General features: G+C 52.6%; 1 protein-coding gene across 2 annotated transcripts; it reads left to right on the top strand.

Moving 5' to 3' along the window:
• Positions 1–375: 375 nt before the first annotated feature.
• Positions 376–15971, top strand: KRT36 (keratin 36). Of its 2 annotated transcripts, XM_082442511.1 has the most exons (9): positions 376–1337; positions 5516–6036; positions 7820–8792; positions 9516–9598; positions 9859–10015; positions 10577–10738; positions 10840–10965; positions 11134–11354; positions 11741–15971. In XM_082442511.1, the coding sequence occupies exons 3-9, from the start codon at positions 8334–8336 to the stop codon at positions 11910–11912; spliced, it is 1380 nt and encodes a 459-aa protein (XP_082298637.1). In that variant the 5' UTR covers positions 376–1337; positions 5516–6036; positions 7820–8333; the 3' UTR covers positions 11913–15971. The 2 variants fall into 2 exon arrangements, with proteins under 2 accessions (XP_082298637.1, XP_082298636.1); XM_082442510.1 differs by lacking the exons at positions 376–1337; positions 5516–6036 and having other exon boundaries at positions 7515–8792.
• Positions 15972–15996: the final 25 nt, after the last annotated feature.

The following is a 15996-nucleotide window of genomic DNA, read 5'->3' as shown; positions in this document are numbered from 1 at the left end:
CGTGACTCCTGGCTGCACAGTCAGCCTCTTCCTCACCCCCAGCACGAGGCGCCTCCCTCTCCCAAAGGCTCCGCCCTGGGTGGATGGACCAGTGCACCTCTGCTTTCCCTAATGGGGTTGTGCGTCCCGCCTGGGCCCTGCAGGGGGTAGGCTCACTCCAGAAAGCATGTCAGTGCCACTTTAGCCACTTGCTGTGACGTGGAGTGGAGGGACGGTCCCGACATGAGACCCTGTCCAGTCCCCAGCCTTGACTGGGGCAGCTGGGCAGCAGGCCATGGCTAAGGGCAGAGCTGCAGCCCCAAGACCCCTTGGGTGCCTGTTGTCCCTCTGTTTTGGGGAGCAGCCTCGAGGGTCCACAGAAGACCCTGAGTATGATGAGGGTGCCTGGGGCTTCCTAGTAAGGGGAATCTCGCTTGAGGGAAGAGGAGGAAGAGATGGCACAGGAGGGCTGTGGTCCATGGGGTGTGATGACACACTGTCCCAGCTTCCCCGTGTCCGTGGCTGTGCCCTTCTTCCCTGCCGGCCTGGGACAGTGCATCTCGGGGTGGCTGGGACCTGCCCCCTGCTGGATGGTGTTCCTGGAGCTGTTGGGGGCTGGAGAGGAGCAGGGTATGCAGGCTGCATCCTCCTGAGCAGCTTGTCCTGGGGGGCTCTCAAAGAGCTGAGCACATCAGACTCTCCATCCTGCTGCAGCGCTCGGGAGGGACCAGGTGGGTGGGCACCTGTTGGAGGGGGTGGGGATTTGAGGGAGTTGGCAAGGAGCTGGTATTCACTCTTCTGGCCCATTTTTATGAACAGCCATAATAACTCTGTGGCTTCTTTCATCCGAGGATCTCAGATGAGTTTGAAAGTAGAACCCCCAGTATAAATCCTGGTTAATTACTGCCTGGAGCCCATAGTCTGTTTTGCAGACAAACTGTCATTAGCAGGAAGAGAGTGAGGTCGACTGCACCCCAGCCCCTGGAAATGCAGACGATGGAATCCAATCAAACAGGGTGTTTGGGGAACTCGTTTTGTGGTCCAGTTAAGTGGTACCTGAATCAAGGGGACACGGGAGACTGAGGCACCAGCTTCTTCTCCCAGTGGGTCTGTGCGTCTCCCACAAACCACAGGTTCTCTAAGGACATCAGGGAGAGGAGTGACAGCTCTGGAATTCTCCGTAAAAGCCGGGTGGGGGGAGTTAGGAACCGAGTGGATCTGAGTAGGAGGCCCTGGCCTCTTCCAGACACACAGGAGCGGTGAGCCAGTGCAGTTGTGCAGGAAGAGCTGGCCTGTGGGCGAGACAGAAGTGGCCCTAGGATGCAGAAGGCAGAGCTTGGTGTGAGAGAACTGGAGAGGTATGGCTTAAGATTGGGGTCAGGGCAGCTCTCTGGGCCACCCCAATGGCAAGAAGAGTTTGGGGCAGAATCCTGCAGCCCTGGACAATTGCCAAAACCATACCCCAGGGCGAGAGAAAGTACCTTTATATTTTGGGGGAGATGGGGGTTCCAGGGTGATTCTGGGTCTGGTAAAGGGGGAGTTTCGAGGCCTAATTAGAGTCAGGTCCTGGCCCAGTGGGGCTTCAGGACCACCCATGGAGCAGCACATTGAGAAGCTGGATGCTGAGGAGGCTGGCAGAACCCTAGAGTCTTAGGAGAAGCCAAGGGCCGCGGTCACCTCGCTGCTCTCCTGAGGCCCCTAGCACTGGCTCTGGGCCCAGTAGAGGGGCAGCCAGGGAGAGGGGAAGACCTCCATGGTCAATTAGTGTGTGCACCCAGAATGCCCTGAGGCTGGTGAGGCCTGGCGACAGCAGGGGGTAGGCGGAAGTTGGGGGCACAGGCCGGGGGACCAGGAAATGGAGCCGAGAGGGACTTGCCAAACCTTGCCGAGGAAGGACTGAGTCACCCCGCTGAAGGCAGCTGCCATCGGGGGTGGAATGTCACTGAGGTGGCCAGGAGAGAGAAAGGACACCTTAGCACTCTTCTGAATCCTGCTCACCGGGCCTGTGAGGGCACAAATGGCAGCCACTGAGATCGGGGTACAAAGGACGGAAAGTCACGATTTTCCAAGGGAAGCCCGTTATACCTGTTCCTGAGACCAGCCAGTCATGGTGACAAGTCACAGCGGAAGGAGGGAAGGAACAGCTGTGTCATGTTTGGCCAAAGTTCTCAAACAGTGATACTTCCTTAGTGAGGATTACCAGAGAAAATGCAGGACGCCTAGTTAAATTGCAGTTGCAAATACACACGAATACGTTTTTAGTATAAATATGTCCCAGATGTTGCATGTATTCTTATTTGCTAAATCTGGCAACCCTACCCTCAGCAGGTTTGCAAACCGCCCTGAGTTTTCCACCATCAAAACCAAATAAGCAAGACCTTTCTCTGATTCTTTGGACAAATTAAATTGGTGGCTTGAAATGTCATAATTGAAGATTTTTTTTTCCCCTACCATAATGCTTCCTTCAACTTTGCGGACCTGTTCCTGCCTGTCTGTACTAAAATCTAACATCAGCTGGCAGGAGATGTGGTAGGAGTTTTGATGTGGTTATTTGACACAGAGTATGTAGTAACCCTGCTGTGCAGGGAGGGGCCGGGAATCCTGAGTGCTTTGTTGCTTGAACAAATTCTTTGTTACAAGGAAAAAGCACCCGTGTTGAGGGGAATGAGATCAGTGTGGGTCTCCCTTTTTCTGGGTGGGTTCTGGGCCGGAGTCTAAAAAGGTTAAGACAGACGGGGTCAGCACTTCTTAGATGCCTCTTACGGTGGGAAATTTGTAGGACTTGCGTGTGTGAATGCCAAAGATGGGATAGGGAGCAGGAGAAAACCAGGAAGATGAAGCCTATGCCAGCAGGACACTCTAAGAGAGGCAGTCACTGGGCTTTTTGAATGGTCTCATTCCCCTTGCTGCCCAGTCGTAGGGGATCTGGCTGCCCCATGGGCCACTGGGGCACTGGGGGTGCTGGCACATTCTGACCACAGATCAGAGGAGCAGGGGTCCTTGGGCACACTGTGACAGGCGGTGCCTGAAGCCTTCTGCATCGAAGGGACAGCTCAGAGCTGGGTAGAAGAGACTCAGGCTTGACTTCTTGGGTCTCTGCCCAAGGAGAACCTTGGCTTTCAAATGGAAGCTCATTTGAGGGTGGAGACCTATTTTTACCAAAGAAGGAGCCACACACTCAGCCGCTGACTTTGAACTTGGTGGCTTTCCAAGGTGGGCTTGGGGAAAGCAAGAGTGTTTTCTGTTCCTGCAGCAGCAACCTCCCTCTTCGTCCTGCCCCCCAGGCTGAGGTCATGGTGGTCAGAGAGCATCCTGTCAGCTCTGTAGCCCCCAAGCCGGCACCTGTGTCTGCAATAGGTGGGGTCAGGGAGCTTTTAGGAGCTTCTACAGTAAAGGTCAGAGGCCAGAGAGTCCTGGATACAGTCTAGGGCCACTGCAGTTCTGGACACAGTCCCAGCTACAACTTCTTTGAGCAGCTGTCTTTCCTTGCACAGCTGGGTTAGGCCTCCGAATCAGCATCCCATGAAACCTGGGTGAGCAGTTTGTGCCCTGGAAATAGCATTCAGCTGGGGCTCAGACTACATGGGCTGTAAGAAGATTTTTTTTTTTTTTTTTTTTTTTTGGCTGCGCCATGCGGCTTGTGGGATCTCAGTTTCCCAACCAGGGATTGAACCCGGGCCACAGCAGTGGAAACCTGGAATCCTAACCACTAGGCCACCAGGGATCTCCCTTAAGAAGCGTTTTGATCTCTTAAATCTGTGAAGTGAGCTCCTGTTTATCAAGCACGTTTCAACTTAGTTGTCACAATCCTGTGAATATGGCATTATGAGCTCCACTCACCTTTTGGGAAAACGGAGACTTGAAGAAATTAAGGAGCTCGAACCAAGGTCTGGCTGAGTCCAGGCCCAGGGGCCCTGCTGTCCTGCCCGATACTTTCTAAGCCCTTCTTCTGCAAAGCCAAGTCTTAGTTGGCTCAGTTGGCCAGAGATATCATTTCAGCCTGGACATGCTGGGATGACTGACTAATGTCCTGGTGACCCTGCACCTCCAAATGGGCCCTCCTAGGGACCAGCCTTGGGAGGTGGACTCATGTTGCCTCTGCCTATGGAGGGAGGCTGGGAGGAAGCCGAGTCATTGCGTTTTCCTGGTGTGCAGGTGCTGGAGGATGTCAGAGGACGGCGGGAAGGATAAGTGCCCACCGAACTGAGAAGGCATCTTGAGACCAAAAAGCGAGGCAGGCAGCTCCATCCAATCAGTGGGATCAGTTTATTACTCACAGGGTGGGATGGGGCTGACAGCGATCTGGAAGCATCTGCAGCTGTACTCCGCTCCGCCAAGGCACCATGGGGACAACTTTCGAGTTAACTTAGGGTGTGGGGATAGGAGCTTGGAGACAGGACGTGCATTCCTGAGTCAAGATTTATGAATGGGTAACTAGTCTCACGGATGCCGGGAATACGTCATGGAAGGTTTTCATCATTGTTTGGGGACTAACAGAGCACAGAGGTCACCCGGTCCTAATGATTATTAGACAATATCTATTAGCTACAAAGTCCTTGATGACAGAGAAGTGATTCACTGCCCAGTACAATCCTGGGTAGGGTCAGCAGAAGGAGAGGAGGATCTGTAAGGGCCCAAGATGGTGCTATGCTAACAGCCATACAGTAGACCTGGAGGCAAAGGGAGACTGAGGTCCACGCGGACTGCAAAGAAGAGAAAACCCAACCGCGTCACAGGCTAAACCTCCGTAACTCCACTTTGTTCTGTGGTCAGTGACAGAGAAGGGACAGCGGCTGATGGTGAAGGGGTCACAGACACGTCCAGGTGACTCCTGGCCGGCTGCACGGGAAACACTTGGGCCTTAAATCCTATGTCTGAGATGCAAGGGCCTCGGGCTCACCCTGTCCAGACCCTTCCTGTTCAGACTGGGGCTCTGGGGCCCAGAGTGGTTGAGGCTCAAACAGAACGCGGCAGAGGTCGGCCTGGAGTCCAGGCCCCCTGACCCTTAGCCCAGTGTATTTTTTTTTTAAAACATTTTAAAATTTATTTATTTATTTATTTTTGGCTGTGTTGGGTTTTAGTTTCTGTGCGAGGGCTTTCCCTAGTTGTGGCAAGCGGGGGCCACTCTTCATCGCGGTGCACGGGCCTCTCACTGTCGCGGCCTCTGTTGTTGCGGAGCACAGGCTCCAGACGCGCAGGCTCAGTAGTTGCGGCGCACGGGCCCAGTTGCTCCGCGGCATGTGGGATCTTCCCAGACCAGGGCTCGAACCCGTGTGCCCTGCATTGGCAGGCAGATTCTCAACCACTGTGCCACCAGGGAAGCCCAGCCCAGTGTATTTTTGATTCATGTTAGAAAGGATGGTCTCAGAATAGGACCTTATTTTGAAATAAAACCTGATGCCTGGGTACCCCTGATGTACTTAACACTGAGTAGGTGGATTTTCTCCAGGGCCACCATGGGTTGGGGGTGGGGTGGGCTGAGTTGCCTCAGGAGGTGAGCAGCCCTATGAGTCCTGGGTTCTCTCCTCTGATACAGGAAGAGCATTTGTTCCTCTCGGGCCTCAGTTCATCCCGTGATGGTCCAGGCTTCTGAGGTGAAAGAGAGCAGAGGAATTCCTCCCATGAGGCCCCCCTACCACACTTCCCTCCAAGAGGTGGCCTTGCAGTCTACACCATGGAGAAAGGCAGGGGACCAAGGGCGACCGAAAGACCTTCTCTGGCCAGCTTGTCACTCGCTCCAGAAGAGGTACGTGCCTCTCTTCACGGCCTTGGAGACACCTGTCTAGACTCCGGCCCGCAGTGGCCCTCTGGATGTACGTACTGAGTGACGGGGCACAGCTGAAGCAGCAGACACCTGTTCACTCCATTGCCCTGAGGGAAACTTAGAGCCAGCTTCAGATACAGATTGCACAAGGGGAGGGATTAAAAAAAAAAAAAAAAAGAAAATGAGAACGTTAACTTCAGATGCCAGCAGCCAGAGACCGCAAAGAGAGAAGAGCTGTGTCAGGGGCGTAGGAGGTGCTACCCTTAGGACGAGCATGCTGTGTCACAAGTGAGGTGAGTTGGGTCATGGGTGCATTAAGGACTTGCCTGAATGGGCCCTACAGTGACAGCCAGACTCTGCACTAGTTGTCCTAGAAAACAAAGGAGGTGCTTACAGGAGATCTGGCCAGAGCCCCAGCCCCCGTCCTGATGGTCCAGTGGGTCTCAACTGGGGGCAGTTTTGCCGCCCAGGGGACATTTGGCAGCGTCTGGAGACATTTTTGGTTGTCATGCCTGGGGGAAGAGGTTGCTACTGGCATCCGGCGGTAAAGTTCAGGGGTGCTGCTGACACGTCACGATGCACAGGGCGCCCCCGCACTGGGAATCACGTAGTCTGCGATGTCCACAGGGCCGAGGTTGAGAGACCTCGAGACAGCCCCGTCCTAGGCCCTGCAGGGAGAGCAGGGAGGATGGGCAGCCATAAGGAACCGTTGCTGAGGCAGTGGAGCTCTGGAGGCCTGATGCCCCTGCTGTCCCTGCTAGGAGGGGCCGCACGGCGTGTGCACCCCGGGGAGCCCATCGGGTGGCTCTCGGGCATCCTGTTGAGGTGTCCACTGAACTGGGCGAGGTGTGTGCACCACAGCCAACCCTCCTGAGTAATTTCAGAGAGAAGCTTATAATGTGTTTTAAGAGGTTGGTAAATTACAACCTCAGAAGCACATAAATGCTTCTGTAAACGCCAGCCTTGCTGCGTGTGTCTGTGTGGGGGAAGAGTGAGCAGGTTTTTTAAGCCTTGGGAAAACCCACTTTGAGGGTGGAAGACTGAATTTACCTTTGGTCCTTAAGTCTCAGGCTCTCCTCCTGGCTCGCTTAACTCTCTGGCAGTGTGTCATCCGTTCCTCCCTTCCCTGTCCAAAGGGTCTGCTGCATTGACTGTTTCTGTAACCTGTTTAGGCACCTGTGGGGTGTCCAGGGTCCTGGTTTTACCCTCTTAGGTTCAGGAAATTGGGGGTCACACAGGAAACTTCCCTCCAAAGCAGCCACAACCCTTTGCCAGCCACAGCCATAAACCATCATCAAAGACTGTCCTCTGAGCCCAACCAACTTTTCTACGGCACCCGATGGGTTTTAAAACACTTTTACTTCTGGCCTGGTTTGACTCTCCTCGTATCCGTGTGAAGCAGGCAGGGCAGGCTGATGATCTGTACTGTCCCAGTGAGGACCCTGAGGATGCCTGGGGGGAAGTGATGTGCTCAGCATCACAGGGCAGATCATCAGCAGAGCCAGGGTTTGAACCTAGGTCTCCTGTCCCGAAATTCTGGGTGCCTGCACTTGACCTTGGTTGTATGGGGGAAGCAGTGGGACAAGGGCATGGGATTTGGGGTCCGAGGTCCCTGGTTTCAGATCCAAGATCTGTTACTCACTGCCTGTTCATCTCAAGCAAGCTTTCCCTCCCTCTTTCTTTCTTTCTTTTTCTCCCTCCCCCCTCCCTCCCTTCTTTCTTTCTCTCTCTCTTCCTTCCTTCCTTCCCTTCCTCCCTCCCTCCCTCCTTTCTTGCTTCCTTTCTTTCTCTCTTTCTTTCTTTCTTTCTTTCTTTCTCTCTCTCTTTCTCTCTTTCCTTCTTTCTTCCTTCCTTCCTTCCTTCCTTCCTTCCTTCCTTCCTTCCTTCCTTCCTTCCTTCCTTCCTTCCTTCCTTCCTTCCTTCCTTTCTTTCTTTCTTTCTTTCTTTCTTTCTTTCTTTCTTTCTTTCTTTCTTTCTTTCTTTCTTTCTTTCTTTCTTTCTTTCTTATTTCTTTCTACCATTCTCACCTTCACTCTCCACACTGGTAAAATGGAAATAATATTGAACACCTCTCAGGATTGTTGAGAGGTGTAAATGAAATAACTACGAGCCTGGCACATGATGAGTGCTCCATGAATTTTAGTTCCCTTTGCTCCCTTCTCACCATCCCAGTGGCCCAGGCAGAGGTGAGCAGCTATGAGGGGGGGCGGGTTGGGGTAGTGGACAGAGGTGACAAATAACTGGTTCCTCGGGGAAATCATGCAGAGAGGGCAGGTACCAAATGTCATTTGTGAGGCCACTCCTGATTCATGGGATCTGGTGCAAGAACTTTGAGGAGGCAATAAAATTCATATTCTGTTAGGAAATGACAACAGCTGAGAGTCCTGACTTAGCAAACTAATTTTTTTTTTCTTTTTATAAGGCAAGGAATTTGGATGGGTAGCAAAAAATCACATTCTAATGAGACTAATTTCCTGGAATAGGAATAACATGGCAACACCCCACAGAAAGTGTATATAAATGCCCCAGAGAGGCCATGAGACTCAGAACCTGAGCTCCTTGCTAAGCTGCAAACTTCTCTGCTAGCATCATGGCCAGCCAGCTCTGCTCTCCGATCTTCTCCTCTGGGTCCATCAAAGGCCTCTGTGGCACCACAGGTGGCGTCTCTCGGGTGTCCTGTGTCCGCTCTGTGGGCTCCTGCAGAGTCTCTGGCCTTTCTGGTGTTGGGGGGTCAGCCTCCTCTGTCAGGCTGGGCCTCTCCGGCCTTGGGAGCTGCTTGCCTCGTTCCTGCCTGTCCTCTGGGTACCACTCCTCCTGCTTTACCGGGAGCGGGGGCTGGTCCTGCGAGGGCTCCTTCAATGGCAACGAGAAGGAGACCATGCAGTTCCTGAACGACCGGCTGGCCAGCTACCTGGAGAAGGTGCGCCAGCTGGAGCGGGAGAACGCGGAGCTGGAGTGCCGCATCCGGGAGCGGAGCCAGCAACAAGACCCCCTTGTGTGCCCCAACTACCAGTCCTATTTCCGGACCATCGAGGAGCTCCAGCAGAAGGTAACTGGGACCTGGCCCCTCTCCAGCCCAGCAGCCCAAACCCTGGGAGGGGTCTGTCTCGTCCCACTACAGATGGGACTGTAGCTCTTAGGGGATTCTCTCTCCTATTAGGGCCAGCTTTTCTCTCTAGGGTCTTGGTTTCTTGGGGGGACCCAGACCTCTCTGCTGCTTGTAACCTCCCCTCCAATCCAGCCATTTCTCCAGCCAGCCATTCCTCCCCTCCCTCCGCTGTCTCAGCTATAGATAGAGCAGTCGCATGCACCAAGCCCCTACTGGACACAAGCCCTGTGGCTGACAGCTTCCTATCCTTTCGCTTGTTTATTCCTCATCTTATAGAGATGGATATTACTGGATCCATCTAACAGATGTGGAAGTTGAATTTTAGGGAGGTTCAGCAACTTGCCCAAGATCCCGTAGCCTGTTGGTGTTGGACGCAGAACCTGAATCCAGGTCGGCCTGGTTCTCTCCACTCGCCTCTCCACTCACCCACTGGGCCACTTTGGGGCTGCGGATGTCAGGACTGATGGCCACTGACATCCCTGTGATGCCCCTTCCGGGAATGATGTTCCTTCTACACCTGGGCTCAGGATGTTCAGGGCTGGAAATGCCAAAGGTGCTGGTGGTACTTAGAAGCATGGCATCCGAAAGATGGGCTGTCCCCTCCCCACTTGTCCCCACACTGCTGGGCCTTCCCCAGCTCATGGGACACCCCCTGTTCCCCAGATCCTGCTGACCAAGGCTGACAATGCCAGGCTGGTCCTGCAAATTGACAATGCTAAGCTGGCTGCTGACGACTTCCGAACCAAGTGAGTGGCCTGATCTAGGAAGGTTTCTGTGCTGCTCCCTTGCCTCTGTCCCCCGCCTCTGAGAGCTGGTGAGTGGGAGTGAGGCCCGATGGAGCTGTAGGTGGGAAATGTGGCATCGATCCTGGATCCCTTTCGGGTCAAGGGAAAGGACCACAGTGATGCCGACCCCAAATCAGCCACTGCAGCTGGTCAGCAGGGCAGTGGGTCCTGCCTGTGCATGGCTGCTTTGCTGCAGACTCGGCAGGGTTCTGTGCGTGCAGGTACGAGACGGAGCTGGGCATGCGGCAGCTGGTGGAGGCTGACACCAATGGACTGCGCCGGATCCTGGACGAACTGGCTCTGTGCAAGGCCGACCTGGAGATGCAGGTGGAGTCCCTGAAGGAGGAGCTGATGTGCCTCAAGAAGAACCACGAGGAGGTGAGGTTGATGCCATGCACCCTCTCGATGTTTCCCATCCAGCAGGGAGCCACTGCTGACCCTTGGATGTAACAACTATGACAGCCACCTCCACAGTAACCCCAGCTGACATTTACTGATGGCCCACTGTGTGCCAGGAACTATACGAAGCACTTTGCATTTCATTCTCACTTCATGTCATCCTCACAATCATCCCAGGAGGCATATACTATTACAAGCTCCATTTTACAGATGAGAAAACTGAGGCACAGAGAGGTTAAGTCACTTGCCTAATGTCACACAGATCCCAGACTCCTGCCCATGACACTAAATCTCCCTTTGGAGGGTAGTGCCTGATAATGATTCTATTTGCCTGGTGTTTGCATCGTCTCACTTTACTCTCCCAAATCCTCTGAGGAGGCAGGTAGAGGTGCACAAGGAGGCTGAAGCTCAGAGAGGTTAAGTATCCTGTTTAATGTCACACAGCTGGCAACTGAAGGAGGAGGGTTTTTAGCCAGGTCAGTCGAACCCTCATCCAGCATCTTTTTCACAGCCTTATGCCATCTTGCCTCCTCTCTGCAGGAAGTCAACACACTTCGATGCCAACTTGGGGACCGGCTGAATGTGGAGGTGGATGCCGCCCCCCCAGTGGATCTCAACAAGATCCTGGATGAGATGAGATGCCAGTATGAGGCCCTGGTGGAAAATAACCGCAGAGACGTGGAGGCCTGGTTCAACACCCAGGTGGGGCCGGGCCAGCCCAGGACAAGCTCCAGGGGAGGGGTCACCCTTGACAGTAGCTTCACTTGCTCTGACCATGTTCTGGGTCGTCTCATGCTTTTCAGACTGACGAGCTGAACCAGCAAGTGGTGTCCAGCTCGGAGCAGCTGCAGTGCTGCCAGACAGAGATCATTGAGCTGAGACGCACGGTCAATGCCCTGGAAATCGAGCTGCAGGCCCAGCACAGCATGGTGAGTGGCCCCGACCTGAGTGGCTGGCCAAGCTCGTGGCAGGCACCGTGATCCACCAGCCTCAGGTTATCACGGGGTGTGATCACAAATGGTACCCAGATACCCAGGGCTGTGGGTCTCTGGGTGGGATTCCCTCCTGTTGGGAGTGCTTCCTCTTTCCCGTTGCAGCGGAATTCCCTGGAATCCACCCTGGCGGAGACCGAGGCCCGCTACAGCTCCCAGCTGGCTCAGATACAGGGCCTGATCGGCAACGTGGAGGCTCAGCTGTCCGAGATCCGCTGTGACCTGGAGCGGCAGAGCCAGGAGTACCAGGTCCTCCTGGATGTCAAGGCCCGCCTGGAGTCGGAGATCACCACCTACCGCTGCCTGCTGGAGGGAGAAGACTGCAAGTGAGTTGGTTCCGGAGGTCCCGGCTTGTGGAAAGGGCTCACCTGGGCCCAACCCTCAGTGCCGCGGTGAGGGCATCACTCCTAGAGTGGTTATTGCACAGATGAAGGGGGATTGATCAAAGCATCTTCAGAGAGATTCCTTCCAGCCCTGGGCTTTGGGCTTTTGCAGGGGGACAAGTCGGCCCCATTCATGGTACTTCTCCAACCATTGTTTTTGGCTGGGACTTTCTGGTCTTCATCCCTGCAGCCCTTGGGGATTTCAGAGGGACTGTCTGAGCCATTTGTCATTGTCACCCACCCGTCTCACTTGACCCCTGTTTACATTTAACGCGAATGTCAGTCCAATGGCCAATGCCAAACACCCTGATATGATCTCATTTCCTCAGGCTGCCTGCCCACCCTTGTGCCATGGAATGCAAGCCTGCCGTTCGAGTTCCTTACATCTCAAGTGTGCCCTGCGCCCCGGCTCCCCAGCTCAGCACCCAGATCTGTACCATCAAGGAGGAGATCAGAGATGGGAAAGTCATTTCCAGCAGGGAGCACGTGCAGCCGCTGTAACCAGCTGCCCGGCTCAAGGGGCAGGCCCTGGCCCACAGGAAGGAGGATACCCCCCTGGGTCCCAGCTCTAAAAGACCCCCCCCTTCCCTAGAGGCACTCCCCGCTCAGCAGATTTTTCTACCAAAAATATTTCTTGGATTGTGTTTCTGACTTTTACTGCTTCTATGCCGTGTAAAGCTAGGTTTCCCTGGAAATTTACCCAATAAAGTGTGTTCTCTTGGCAAAGCAAACTTGCCTCTGTCGATCTTCTGTGGTTAGTTACTGGGGGTATTTGATCTGGGCTTGCTGCGAAGGTGTGGATTTTGGTTTCAGGTCTGTCTCCTCTGGCTCTGAGTGGTAGGACGTGACAGATGATTCAAAATATTTCATAACAGGGATACCTGAGGGCCTGGTCCATGAGAACAGACGCTGACCTAATCCGATGGCTGCTGGCCATAACCTACAGGCTTGGCTCTGCCCATGGGGACCACCTGGGGCGGCCCCAGGAGAGGCAAAGGCTCCCAAGCCGTCCTCCTAGGTAGCCCTGCCTGGTCTGGTGGTTCTCTTTTCCCTTCAGTTTCTCCTCCCTTGTCCAGCTCCTGTCACCTCGCTGGCCACCTCCAGGCCTGACACTGTGGACATTTTAGGAGAGGTGGTGCCACCCAGAGAGGCAAACTCCAAGCAGCCAGCCTGGGCCAACCACTCCAGGGAGGGGAGTTGTGTGAGCTGGGAGATGCAGATGGGAAGGCTGGGTGAACCCAAGTCCCTAACACTGGACACAGGGCTGAAGTGAAGGGCGGCAGGGACAGTGAAGTGGGGAAGGGGGAGGGGACAGCCAGACCTCACTGTGGAGCAGAGTTCAGAGTGCCCCAGATTCCACTGGCTGAGCCATGCTCATCTGGCATGGCTCAGCCTGGACGCCCCTCTGATCAGAGAATCATGGCCTGTGAGAAGTCTGAGGGCCCCATGCCTCCTTTGTCCCCCTGCCTCATTCTTCAGTTGAGAATATAGGCCCAGAGAGGGCAGTGACTTGACCCAGGCCACACAGTGGTGAGTGGCGGGGACGAGGCCATCGCTCAGCTCTTCTGACTCTAACTCGGGCACCCTTCCCAGCGCACAGATTCTCTGTCTCTGTCTCTCCCCGACCCCCTTCCCTCTTTTCTCTACCTCTGGGCTCTTAACTTGAGTCCAAGACCCGTGGGAAAGACCTGGTTCTGTCTATGTCACCAGGTAGTTGGTGCTAAACATGAATCTTCAACCTGCTTGACAAGTCAGAGGTGCAGCAAACGCATCTTGGACCTTAGGGGAAGAAGCGCTCGGGCGAGCTGGAGCAGCTGGTGCTGAGTCTGGCTGTGCACCCTAACCACGTCACGTGACCTCTCTGGTCCAGCTGGTGCATCTGTAAAATGGGGCTGGGGGAGGCTCCAATGTGTGCACAGTGCCCGGAAGTGGTAGCTATGAGCGCTGGTATTAAATGAAGCGTCCCTGGGCGGAGAGTGGGGAATGGGAAAGCCCAGCAGGTGGGCCCAAGCTCTTTGCTTGGTTACACGGCAGGACGCTGGCGGGGCCAATACTGCCCGCCAGCAGCACCCTCAGAGCTGAGCCCAAAGGGCTCAACCTCAGACCTGCTTGGCTTTGGGGCAAGAGGCCGGGCAGCAGGGCCAGTCCACGTGGTCTCAGCCCTGCCCTGCCGCTCTTTGTGCTCCGCACTCCTGCTCTGGGGTCTCAGGTCTGCAACTCCGGCTCTGGCAGAGGTTCAGACGAGAGGTGGGCGGCCGGGCATGCGCAGAGCGCACCACACCCCAGTGTGCTGCTCCATAGAAATAGGCAGGGGTTGGGCAGTGGGTTGAGCCTCTGTCCTGGCCACTGCTCCGGCTGCCTGCCTCCTGCGTGGAAACAGCAGACAGATGGTGCCGGCTTGTGACCTGACAATCACGCTGTCAACTCCTCGAACCATGCAGCGTGTTCCCTGTTTATGTGCATTCTACGGTTTGCAGAGTGCATTCACAGCCTCATCCCATGCATTCAAACAGCCTGTGTGTGGTAGGTGCTTTATTTATGCAGCTTTCTCTACCTTTTTATACAGTTGTTCAGAGCATCTGCATTGGTTAAGGAAACCCTGCTTTTTTTTTTTTTTAACATCTTTATTGGAGTATAATTGCTTTACAATGTTGCGTTAGTTTCTGCTGTATAACAAAGTGAATCAGCTATATGCACGCATATATCCCCATATCCCCTCCCTCTTGCATCTCCCTCGCACCCTCCCTATCCCACGCCTCTAGGTGGTCACAAAGCACTGAGCTGATCTCCCTGTGCTATACAGCTGCTTCTCACTAGCTAACCATTTCACATTTGGTAGTGTATATATGTCAATGTCACTCTCTCACTTCGACCCAGCTTACACTTCCCCCTCCCTGTGTCCTCACGTCCATTCTCTACGTCTGTGTCTTTATTCCTGTCCTGCCCTTAGGTTCATCAGAAACATTTTTTTTTCTTAGATTCCATATATATGTGTTAGCGTACGGTATTTGTTTATCTCTTTCTGATTTACTTCACTCTGTATGACAGACTCTAGGTCCATCCACCTCACAACAAATAACTCAATTTCGTTTCTTTTTATGGCTGAGTAATATTCCATTGTATATATGTGCCATATCTTCTTTATCCATTCATCTGTCGATGGACACTTAGGTTGCTTCCATGTCCTGGCTATTGTAAATAGTGCTGCAATGAACATTTTGGTACATGACTCTTTTTGGATTATGGTTTTCTCAGGGTATATGCCCAGTAGTGGGATTGCTGGGTCATATGGTAGTTCTATTTTTAGTTTTTTAAGGAACCTCCATACTGTTCTCCATAGTGGTTGTATCAACTTACATTCCCACCAACAGTGCAAGAGTGTTCCCTTTTCTCCACACCCTCTCCAACATTTATTGTTTGTAGATTTTTTTGATGATGGCCATTCTGACTGGTGTGGGGTGATACCTCTTGTAGTTCTGATTTGCATTTCTCTAATGATTAGTGATGTTGAGCATCTTTTCATGTGTTTGTGGGCACTCTGTATATCTTCTTTGGAGAAATGTCTATTTAGGTCTTCTGCCCATTTTTGGATTGGGTTGTTAGTTTTTTTGATATTGAGCTGCAGGAGCTGACTGTATATTTTGGAGATTAATCCTTTGTCAGTTGCTTTGTTTGCAAATATTTTCTCCCGTTCTGAGGGTTGTCTTCTCGTCTTGTTTATAGTTTCCTTTGCTGTGCAAAAGCTTTTAAGTTTCATTAGGTCCCATTTGTTTATATTTCCATTTCTCTAGGAGGTGGGTCAAAAAGGATCTTGCTGTGATTTATGTCATAGAATGTTCTGCCTATGTTTTCCTCTAAGAGTTTGATAGTGTCTGACCTTACATTTAGGTCTTTAATCCATTTGGAGTTTATTTTTGTGTGTGGTGTTAGGGAGTGTTCTAATTTCACTCTTTTACATGTAGCTGTCCAGTTTTCCCAGCACCACTTATTGAAGAGGCTGTCTTTTCTCCATTGTATATTCTTGTCTCCTTTATCAAAAATAAGGTGACCATATGTGCGTGGGTTTATCTCTGGGCTTTCTATCCTGTTCCATTGATCTATATTTCTGTTTTTGTGCCAGTACCATACTGTCTTGATCACTGTAGCTTTGTAGTATAGTCTGAAGTCACAGAGCCTGATTCCTTCAGTTCTGTTTTTCTTTCTCAAGATTGCTTTGGCTATTCGGGGTCTTTTGTGTTTCCATACAAATTGTGCAATTTTTTGTTCTAGTTTTGTGAAAAATGCCATTGTTAGTTTGATAGGGGTTGCATTGTATCTGTAGACTGTTTTGGGTGGTATAGTCATTTTCATGATGTTGATTCTTCCACTCCAAGAACATGGTACATCTCTCCATCTGTTTTGTCATCTTTAATTTCTTTCATCAGTGTCTTATAGTTTTCTGCATACAGGTCTTTTTTTTTTTTTTTTAAACATCTTTATTGGAGTATAATTGCTTTACAATGGTGTGTTAGTTTCTGCTTTATAACAAAGTGAATCAGTTATACATATACATATGTCTCCATATCTCTTCCCTCTTGCGTCTCCA

Source organism: Balaenoptera physalus, assembly GCF_965194825.1.
Source record: "Balaenoptera physalus genome assembly, chromosome: 20".
Taxonomy (NCBI): Eukaryota; Metazoa; Chordata; class Mammalia; order Artiodactyla; family Balaenopteridae; genus Balaenoptera; species Balaenoptera physalus.
This window is presented reverse-complemented; position numbering and strand designations above follow the sequence as displayed.